This window comes from Pinus tabuliformis, chromosome 6 (assembly GCF_031772625.1).
Source record: "Pinus tabuliformis cultivar Carrire ecotype Pingquan chromosome 6, CPIR1, whole genome shotgun sequence".
Classification (NCBI taxonomy): domain Eukaryota; kingdom Viridiplantae; phylum Streptophyta; class Pinopsida; order Pinales; family Pinaceae; genus Pinus; species Pinus tabuliformis.
In genome coordinates this window covers 1,259,501,797-1,259,512,614 of record NC_142292.1, presented here as the reverse complement: position 1 = coordinate 1,259,512,614, position 10,818 = coordinate 1,259,501,797, and the positions used below count along the sequence as shown (strand labels likewise).

General features: G+C 37.9%; 1 protein-coding gene across 1 annotated transcript; it reads right to left on the bottom strand.

Annotated features, from left to right (window-relative positions):
- Positions 1-1,549: 1,549 nt before the first annotated feature.
- Positions 1,550-8,039, bottom strand: LOC149263239 (uncharacterized). Its single transcript, XM_089387037.1, has 3 exons — positions 7,228-8,039; positions 2,554-6,765; positions 1,550-2,051 (listed from the first exon to the last, which is right to left on the bottom strand). The coding sequence occupies exons 1-3, from the start codon at positions 8,037-8,039 to the stop codon at positions 1,550-1,552; spliced, it is 5,526 nt and encodes a 1,841-aa protein (XP_089243163.1).
- Between the last annotated feature and the right edge of the window lie 2,779 nt (positions 8,040-10,818).

The following is a 10,818-nucleotide window of genomic DNA, read 5'->3' as shown; positions in this document are numbered from 1 at the left end:
CAGGATTAGAAATAAACTAAACATACTAATGCAAAATAATGTAAACTTTGAAACGGGAACTATAAACTCAAAACGGGAACTCTGGCCAAAAAACCCCGAAAAAACATCAAAAACAATGCTAAAAACGAAAAGTGTTGATGCCAGAATAACACTTTTTTTTTCCAGGGTAAATTTTCAACATGTTTAAAAAATGGCGGTGAAAACAAATTTTTTGTGCAAAAATTATCCAAAAAATACCCTCAAAACGAAGTGTTGATGTTCGAATAACATTTTTTTTTTCTCAATGGTAAATTTTGTGCAGAAAACACCCTCAAAACGAAAAGTGTTGATGCTGGGATAACAAATTGTTTTTCAAGGGTAAAATTTCAACATTTCAAAATAATAGCATAAAATATTTTATCATGACCGCGAAAAACATTAAAATTTCATATAGAAAAAATAAATAAATAAAAATAAAAAATAAAAAAGTTAAAACAATGAAAAACACAAAACAAAAAAAAAATAAAAATAAAAATAACAAAACATAAATAAAAATATATACTAAAAACAAAACATAAAAATAAAAAAAAATAAAAAACAAAACAAAAAAAAAAACAAACATCAAAAATAAAAATCAATCATAAAAATGGAAATAAAAAACAAAATTAACCAACAAAAAATAAGAATTAAAAAACTAGAAAAAAATTACAAATTATAAACAAATAAATAGTAAAAAAACCATATTAAAAAAAAAAAAAAACAAAACAAATATGTAAACTAAAAAAATTTGGGAAAATAAAAAAAAATAAACATTAAAAAAAACTCTAAAATTAAGTAGGCAAAAAAAAAAAAAAAAAAAACATTAACAAAAAACCAAAAAAAAATGAAAATTAAAAACAAACTAGATTTTAAAAAAAATGGAAAATTAACAAAAATATATTAAAAACTAGTGAAATTAAAATTAAAATGATGATTACTTAAAAAAATAAATGTAAATATATATATATATATATATATATGACAAAAAAATAAATAAAAAATGTTTAAAAAAAAATTGTTTCATAAACCATAAAAGAATTTAGAAAAAAAAAAAAAAAAAAATTATATATATAAAATTAACTAGGTAAAAAAAGAAAATTTAAAAAAATCATTAGCAAAAACTAGCAAAAAAAAAAAAAAATTAAATTAAAAACAAACTAGATTAAACAAAATAACAAAATTAACAAAAAAAAAATAAAAAAAAAAAACTAATAAAATTACTATTAAAAGCATTTAGAAAAAACAAAAAAGACAAAAATAAGCTCAAAATATTAAAAAAAAAAAAAACAAAAAAAAAATCAATTTTTTTTTTTTTTTTTTTTTAACAATGTCGGATACTCATATATTAGAAAAACTTTCTGAGAAAAGAGCTATTACATAGTGAGGGAGAGTATGAGAACTGAGGCACAAAATCGGGTACGCAGACCCATTATCCTCGTAGTTTCTCTTAGTTGAACACAATACAGAAAACAAGCGGCTATACTGCCTTACATAGGAACCTCCTAACCAAGCAAATTTGCAATGCATGAAATCAAGGGTAGTGTTGTGTGACCGAGTCTTCCTTCCGGGCGCTGGCTCTAGTCGAATTTTCTGCCTGTTGGCTCTCAGTGAGGGTACGCAGATGATCTATAACCGCCTCCATGTGGATACAGCGATCTTTTAAGTCTTCAATCTCCCTTTTTCTTTTTTCCAGCTTCTTTCTTTTGGAATTCCTATCCGCATGGTAGTCCTCTGTTAATTCCTTCACCTGAGCTTTCAGACTGTTGATCATAATGGTATGAGCCATGCACATATTACATTCTTTGTTATTGAAAATGTTCCCCAATGGATCTCTGTTCTGGGCCTGTTTTGAGGACTGACCTTGCTGTCCCTCCATTAGAATGACCTGAGGAATGAGAGCTGAACGCGTGCTGTTGAAGAGGGAGCCTGAGACAGCCTTGGAGGGCGCGGGAGCGCTGAGGAGCTGTTGATATAGGAGAAGACGAGAGGGCCTCTCAAACTTCGGGAGGTCCCTGCTGTTGGAGCAAAAACCACTGTTAAATAAAAACAGAATCGAATGAAACTGGAACTATCTTACCCCGAGATCAGGACGGATGACTAGAATCCTTGAAGAAGAGCGAGCTTCCGCACTGCACCGAGAATTTGAGAGGGCTGTTAAGGCTCGATCACTGACTGAGGAAGAGTTGAGATGCTGTCCACTATTTGTAGGTGAAGGGAGGTCCCTAGCTCGGGTGGAGCGGGACTGAGTATGCCCGGGGTTAGGAAGAACACGGTCAAGGGCCATGGTTACCCTTTTGTCCATCTGAGTACGAGAAGTATGGGCTTTGCTGAAGATGCAGAGAAAGCCTGCCTTGGAGGGACGATGGATCACGCGTGCTCTGGGGGCGCTGATTGATTTTGAGGCCCGAGATCGAGAAGATCTGTCATTGAGCCAGTTTGTGTCGCTTTGAGATATTGGGAGAGATACGAAAAGATGGCTTGGGTGCCTGATATGACTTCTCCCTTGGTAAGGGACAGCGGTGAGCTTATGGTTACGGGATCTCCCTGACATAGACTGAATTATTCTCCCTAACCTGACCGAGACTCCTTCTGACCGCTTGATTTGCTTGCTGGTCTGCGTCCTTATTGAATTTCCTGAGGATATGTTTGAAAGTAACTTCTCCTAACGGTCTAACATTCTCCATGATTCGATTCTTGATGTTGTTGAGGGCCAGTTGTTTGAATTCCCTCCCTGTGCTCATGGCAGCGATTATTATAGCTGAATCTCCTAGGATGAGTAGGTTCTGAAGGCCGAGATTCTTTGAGATGAGAGAGCCCAAAAGGAGACCATAAGCCTCTGCTTTGTTGTTGGACATTTGGCCTAATCCCCATTCAAAGGATACCATAGTGTTCCCCTGCGAGTCCTTTATGATCCCACCAGCCCCAGCTTGACCCGGGTTCTTTTTTGAGGCCCCATCGAAATACAAGATAGGCCTTTTTTGATTTCTTATCCAATTACTAGTTTCCTCTTCGGTGCCACGAAGCTTCCAATTATGGCTGCCCTTCCTTTCTCTGATGCCAGCGCATGGACTTGGTATAAGGTTGAATTTTCCCAGCCATTCCTTGAGCCTCTCATCCTCGACCTCCATGTCTTTCTGAGAAACCCCTATTGCTTCGAAAGTCTCAGCAATGAGGGCAATAGATTTAGCCACAATGCCTGTAATGGTAGGCTTTTCATTATTGAAAATGCACTTATTACGTGCAATCCAGATTTGCCAACTCAGATTAGCAGGGATGCTGTTCCAAATCCTATGCACTATGTGATTGCCTTTTTTGGGTTGATGGAGTCTTTTGTCCCAGTTTTTATGGAGGGTCGAGACCTGAGGGGGGAGGGCTTCTGAAGAGATAGTACCAGAGAGGAGATGCCAACAAGCTTTGGAAATCGGGCACTCAACGAAGAGATGAGTGATGGTTTCTTCTGCTAACCTACACAAACAACACATAGAAGGCCCCTGGATACCTCGCTTTCTGAGGTTCTCAGCAGTTAGGATTTTGCCGTGAAGAAGAGTCCAATTGAATAATTTGACCTTGGGGAGGCATTCAGGGCGCCATGCAGCTTTGTACAGAGACCAATTGTTTACCACTGAGATGTCCTGGAGGGCTTTGTAACCTTCTTTGACTGAGTACTTGCCCCCATTAGGGTCCCAAACGAACTTATCTTCTTTTCCTCTGTTGATGGGGGCTGAGCCACTGAGGGAGCTTTTGAGCTCGTCCCAAAGCTTGGCTAAGTCCATGGGGAGATTGGGAAGGGACCAACCAGCCCAGCAGTCATGATCCCATAAAGAGATGTCGGAGAGAGAATTGTAATTCGAATCAGCCATCCACCGTTGTAGGGGAAACATATGACGAAGTGTTTCTCTGGCCTTTGACCCCATAATTCTATCTCTCCAGATACTTATCTCGCTGCCATTCCCAGGAGCTCTAGAGATGAAGGGTTTGCATAGGGGGAGCGATTTCTTGATAAGGTTCCAGGTTGGAGTGCCTTGTCTTTCTATAATGTTTTCTGATAGGATGTTGCTATTTGGGCCGTTCAGGTATTTTTTCTTTATTATGGTAGTCCACCATGCTTCTTTTTCATTAAGAATCCGCCAGATAAGTTTGAAGCCCAATGCTATATTTGCAAGCCTAGGAACCCTTATTCCTAGCCCGCCCTTTTCCACTGGAAGGATCACTTTATCCCACTTGACCAAACTGAACTTCTTAGTATTCTGCTTGCCTCCTTGCCACAGGAAGCTTCGGATTATTAACTCCATATGTTTATGGATGCTTGCCGGAGCTAGAGCGATAGCAAACTGATAGATGGGGAGAGAAGCGAGGATGGACTTGATTAGTATCGATCTGCCTGCTAAGTTTAACCAGTGCACTCCCCAACTTTGCAATTTGCCTCTGAGTTTTTCGATGATCTTGACCCAAATCCCTGATTTGATTGTCTCTTTTGCCAGGGGGAGCCCCAGATACATGAAATGTGACCAATTTAACTGAGCTGGAATTTCCATGATGAGGGATATGCGCTGTAAGATATGATTTGGAACGTTCCAGGCGTATATCATGCATTTATTATTATTGAGTTTGCCACCAGAGGCAAGAAGGAAGAGGTCCAAGACTTTTTTGAATCTTCTCGCCATTATGCAAGAGGCACCTCCTATGAGGAGGGTATCATCCGCAAACAGAGAGTGATTAATTCCTTTCGATCCTCTGACAATTTCAATCCCTGTTATTTCTTTTTTCCTCCTCAAATTTTCCAGCTTCGAGCTTAGTGCTTCCGCCATGAGGATGTAGAGAAAGGGAGAGAGCGGGCACCCTTGCCTCAGGCCCCTTGAGCTTTTGAAAGCTTTGATGGGTCTTCCATTGATGAGGGGGGCTGTCCAATTGCCCGAAATACATTCCCACACCCTGCTTATAAAGAGCTCGGATATGCCCATCTTTTTAAGGACAGCCTGAAGAAAAGAGTGGTTTACTCGGTCGAAAGCATTGGCCATGTCCAACTTCATTATCATACCCTTTTCTTTCCTAGTGATACTGCTTTGAATAGCCTCTTGAATGAGAATTACATTGTCGGCAATTTGCCTCCTCGGTACAAAACCCCCTTGATTCTCAGAGATGAGAGAAGGGAGAATAGATTTGAGCCTGTTAGCAAGGATCTTGGTTATGATTTTGTAGGAGACATTACAAAGGGAGATAGGGCGAAAACGATTAAAGGAGAGAGGGTTGGGATCTTTGGGGATTAGAGCTAGGAAGGAGGATTTCATTCCCCCGCCCATTTTGCCTTTTTGGAAGAAATTTCTTACTGCTCTGATATAATCCTTTTTTATGATGTCCCAATGTGTCTTGTAGAAGTCCACAGTGAAACCATCGGGTCCCGGGGCCTTTTCTGAGGCCATGTTGCGGATTGTTTGCTCTATCTCTTCTTCAGTAATCTCTTTGTCCAGCTCAGAGTTTTGGTCATCAGAGATTGTGCAGTCCATCGTGTCAAGGATTTCCATGCTATCACTGCCTTGCTGGTCCGCGGTGAGGAGTTCTTGGAAATGAGCGGACGCAGCTTCCATAATTTCCTTTTGCTCTTTTATTTCTACACCATCCACTGTTATTTTGTCGATATTGTTACCTGCTCTCCTCATTTTCAGATTGTTGTGAAAGAAGGAGGTGTTCCTATCTCCCGACTTGAGCCATAAACACCTTGACTTTTGCCTTTGTTCCTCTTCCTCTTTTCTGTTCAGCTTGTACAGTTCCTTTTGGAGTTCCATCTCTTTGATCTGCTCCTCTTCCGTATCTTGTCTGCTGTCTTTCTCTTGGTTCCACTGTGTGAGCTTGTCTTGGAGTGCTGATTTATTTATATTCTCTTCTATTGCCTTAGTTTTAGCCCATTGTTTTATGGCCCCACGCAGGATCTTTATTTTGGATTCCCAGACATAGTGCAGGGATCCTCTAATCTCAGTTGACCACTGTTCTTTAATCAGAGCACGAAAATCTTCCTGGTTATCCCACGCTTTGTTGTATCTGAATGGAAGCGGTCCTAAGTTTGCTCCTTTGTCCAATTTTAGTGCTACAGGCTTGCGGTCTGAGAAGTATCCTTGGATAATGAGGCTTTTAATGCATGCAAATTTAGCCACTATTCTATCTTGGACCAAGATGCGATCCAATCTTTCCTTGATGTTGTTTCGACCTGCTCTCTTGTTGGACCAGGTAAAGCGCCCATTATGCGGAGGGAAGTCCACTAAATTGTGATTTAGAATGATTTCTTCAAGGGCTTCCCTTGAGGAATCTGCCAAGAAGTTTCCCCCCATCTTTTCTTCAGCATTTCTTATTAGATTCAGGTCCCCCCCTAGGAAAATGCTTCGTCCTTGCGTCCCCTGGAGGTCTGCCGCAATTGACTTCCAGCAAGCATCCTTGTCCCGGAAGTGAGGAGGGGCGTAGACATTATAGATAGTGTAGTCTTCTGTCCTTGCTGTGTTTTGGATATCTGAACGGATCCACCGGCTACTTTGCCTTTGATTTAAAAGGTTCCATTTTTGTTTGTCCCAGATGGTCCCTATACCACCTGAGGCGCCAGATGCGCTTACTGCAATTCCTTCATAGGTTCTGCTATTCTTTAGGTAGTTCTTGAAGTCCTGCTCACTGATTTTGGTCTCCTGGAGGAGGAGGATGTCTGGGTGTTCTGATTTAAGAAGATCGCGGACTGCATTGACCTTGAGGGAGGAGCCCATCCCCCTACAGTTCCAAGAGACCAGATTCATCACTTATTTGTCTTGATGTGGGAACCTCCTTTCTCTTTCCCTTTCTCTCCATTTCCCTTCGTCTTGTCCAGATAGGTGTCCATTGGTTGTTGAATCCCTGTTGTCATTTCTTTTGCTGCCGTCTCGTCTCTTATCTCCTTATTTGATTTCCTTCCGACTTTTCTTGGTGGTTCTACAGATGTGTTGCTTTCCTTGGATTTGTTCCGGGTTAATATTCTCTCTACTGTGTGGGGAGGGGAGGTAGGCGTGGGGGAGGAAGGCGGGGGGGAGGCGGGGATAACAGGGGGGGCTCTCGGGGATGGGGGGGGGGGAAGGAGGGTCAACCTCGGATAGGGTTTCGAATTGGTTGGAAGATGAAGGAATAGTCGGGCCTGACGGAGAAGGGGGGAGGGGGGAGACTATAGGGTTTTTGTTGTTTCCGTGTGGGGGGTTGGGCCTCTTCTTTTTGACAGTTTCCCAGGCTTCCTCTGCTGCTTCAGGGTTAGAATCAGATACATTTGCATTAGCTTTACTACATCTATTGGCGAAATGTCCATACTCATGACATACCTTGCACTTGAAAGGAAGCTGTTCGTAATCAACTTGCTGAAGGTGCGTCCATTGGTCGACTCTGATCTTGATGGCTTCTGGTAGTCCCTTTCCTAGATCCACTTCTACACAAATTCTTGCACAAGCATGCATGTTCTCCTTGGGTTCCGATCTGTCAATATACTTCCCTATTCCATTTCCAATTGCTTTCACTGACTCATCTCCCCAGCAATGAAGGGGCAGATGCGGGAGCCGAACCCAAACGGGAACAGCGTTGGGGACGTCCATCTCCGGGTCGAAATCAGGGGTCCACCTGTTCAGATAGAGGCCTCTTGTGTCCATGAAGTAAGGGCCATTCCTGAAGATTAGGTTTCGATCTTCCACTGTTTCGAAGAGGAAGGTGAAGAACCCTCTTCCGCAGAAGCGAATCGCAATTTTGCCTTGAACGATTGAGTTCCAGTTTCTTTCCACCCATCGCTGAACGGTGCGAGGGGAGGGCCATAAACCCGTGAACTGACCGACTAAGCCTCTATCGGCTAGAGCCACCGCCGCTCTCCTGGGAAGGGCAGGGGGGAGCGGGATTTCTGGGATCTCATCCATTTTTTTAACGAAGCGAGAAGTAACAGGCCTGATCCTTTCCGAAGAGTTCTCCTGAGTGAGGGAAGCGAAGGATTTCATTAGTTCATCCGGATCCGGTCCTGCTGGGCCCGAGGCCGCCATGGTCGGGGATTTATAAAAAGCCAGAGCGACCTAGCAGCAGCGCTGCTAGGCGCAGAAGCGAAGCGGAACAAGGGCGGGATCAAGAGAGGCAGGGGGGGTTAAGAGAAGGGCAGAAGACACGGGGAACAGGGAAAAGGGGAGAGCGAGCACGGAAGGCAGGAGGCCCGGCCGCAGAGGGCGCAGAGCCTCGCAGCTAGGATGCAAGGCGCGGGGCAGAGGGATGGTCAAGAAGCTGCCATGGCAGGGAAGCGCGCAGAGCTCGATCGATTCCTATCGTCAAAAAAAAAAAAAAAAAAAAAAAATCAAAATTTTAAAAGCATATGTCTTTTCCAATTAAATAAAATAAAATAAAATTAAAAAACATTCTAAACTTTAAAAAAAATATGTTTTTGATTTTTAAAAATAAAAATAATTTTTTTTTTATTAAATTTTCATTACTTATTTAAAAACAAACCAAAAAAAATCATTAAAAATTTTTAATAAAAATTATTAAATTTTAATTTAATAAACAATTTTAATAAAACTTAAATTTTAAATCATTATAATAAGAATTAAATTATTAAAAACACTTATCAAATAATTTTAATTAAAAAAAAAAAAAATTAATGTTTGTATTTTTTTTAAACGATTTTTTTTTTTAATTAAAAAAAATATATATTAAATTTTATTAAAAATTAAACTATTAAAAAAATTTAACAAAATTTTTTAATAAGAATTAAATTTTAATTTTTTTTAAACTTTCATTTTATAAAAAATAAAATGAAAGAAAAAATTTACGTGCGCCCCCGGCCGCGCCACCCCCGAGCGGCCCGAGGGTGGCGCAAAAATTTAAAAAAAAAAATTAAAATTTAATTTTTATTAAAATTATTTGTTAATTTTTTTTAATAACTTAATTTTTAATAAAATTTAATATATTTTTTTCACATTAAAAAAAAATAAAAATAAAAATAAAAATAAAAAAAAATAAAAATCGTTTTAAATTGTTTTTTTTGTTTCAAATAAAAATTGTTTAAATTTTTTTTTATTTTTTGTTTTTAATAAAAACAAAGATTGTTTAAAAAAAAAAAATTATTTATTTATTTTTAAATAAAATATATATGTTTAATAAAAATAATTGCATTTTTTTTTTTAATAAAAAATAAGCACTTTTTGGGGTTTTTTTTTATAATTTAAATTTGTTTTTGTGTTTTTTTTTATATTAATTTTACCAGTTTTTTTAATTATTTTCCGTTAATTTTGTATTTTTTTTTTTAAACTAGTTTGTTTTTAATTTTTTACCTAGTTTTTGCTAATGTTTTTTTTAATTTCTCTATTTTTATTTACTTAATTTTATAAATATATATTTTTTTAATTTTCTTTTTTTTCTCCAAAGTTTTTGATGGTTTGTGAGATTTTTTTTTTTTTACATTTTGTATTTTTTTTAATATTAATTTTACCATTTTTCTAATTTTTTCGTTATTTTTCTATTTCTTTTTTTTAAACTAGTTTGTTTTTAATTTTTTTTTTTCTTTTCCCTAGTTTTTGCTAATGTTTTTTTTTTTAATTTCTCAATATTTACTTACTTAATTTTATATATATATATATATGTATTTTTTTAATTTTTTTTTTCTTTTCCAAATTCTTTTATGGTTTGTGAGATAATTTCTTTTTAACATTTTTTATTTTTTATTTGTCTTTTTTACATATATTTTTATATTTTTTTTAGAGACAATTATTTCATTTGGATTGAAAATTTAATTAACGATGTATAAATATGTAGTATATCGAAAATGCAAAATATCGACCTTCTTCTTTAAATATGCAAATCAATAAAAACCCCACTACAAAAAAAATAAAAATTAAAATAAAAACTAGAAAATATGAAGAAGAAGACCACTTCCAAAATTATTAAATTTACGAAATAATTATTTACATTGCATATGTTAGAAAAATTTAAAGTCAAAAAATAGGTTTTTTAAAAAAAGGGTCTGATGCAGAATAACCACTTTTTTAAATCAGCATGAAAATCACTACCATTCTAAAACGCAATGTACATAAAAAAAATTAAAGTTTCAAAAACTATGCTTTAAAAAAAACATGTGTGTTCTGCATCACCCCTTTTCAAAATCGGGTCACTTTTTTGCTATCTCTACAAAACGGGTAACAGTAGCAGTTCTCGTTTCAAAGTTTACACTGTTGCAATCATACATCAAAGATACATCAGTATATAGGAGAAACCAAGATAGCTTTATTAATGAATAACAAGGTTCGGGAAGAGATACAACCCAGAGGGCTCCAATCCAGCATCTCCTTCCCAGCAAATGGAATTCCTATCTTCACCCCCTTTAAAGCATTAAGCACCCAATGATTCCAATCTCAAACCAACAGCAATTCTTTGCAATCACAAAATTCCAGCCCCCAGATCTCATGGAGTAGAGATCCATATATAGATGTTTGGAGAGAGGATGAGTCAGATTGAGATCTGACTAGTGTCCTCTCCCTCTGTCAGTTTTTGATTCCACTTGGAGGTTCTTGCTTCCACTTGGAGATTAAGAGCCTCTTGCTCATCATAGTCGAATTCACTGAGGCAAGTGTCATTGAGGAAGATTCTGGAAGCTTCCTTGGTCTTGACACCTCTTGGAATGAACTTGCCATTTGTCAACTCTCGCTCAGCGCACCCTGGTAGTGCTTCTACCTGCGTTGCAGTGCAGGTAGCCAGTGTTGACTTTGACATTCAGCGCAGACAGCTAGTGGAGCCACTGAATTGATCCTGAATTGACTTGTTTTTTAGCAGTTTCTG

Bases quoted from the DNA above. Each gene is read 5' to 3' on its own strand.
- LOC149263239 (XM_089387037.1), bottom strand. From the start codon at position 8,039: ATGGCGGCCTCGGGCCCAGCAGGACCGGATCCGGATGAACTAATGAAA. The intron at 6,766-7,227 runs GCCCAACCCCCC...TTGGAACTGTAG, and splicing joins GAAACTGTCAAAAAGAAGAG to GGGGATGGGCTCCTCCCTCA. The intron at 2,052-2,553 runs GTAACCATAAGC...TTTATTTAACAG, and splicing joins GTCTATGTCAGGGAGATCCC to TGGTTTTTGCTCCAACAGCA.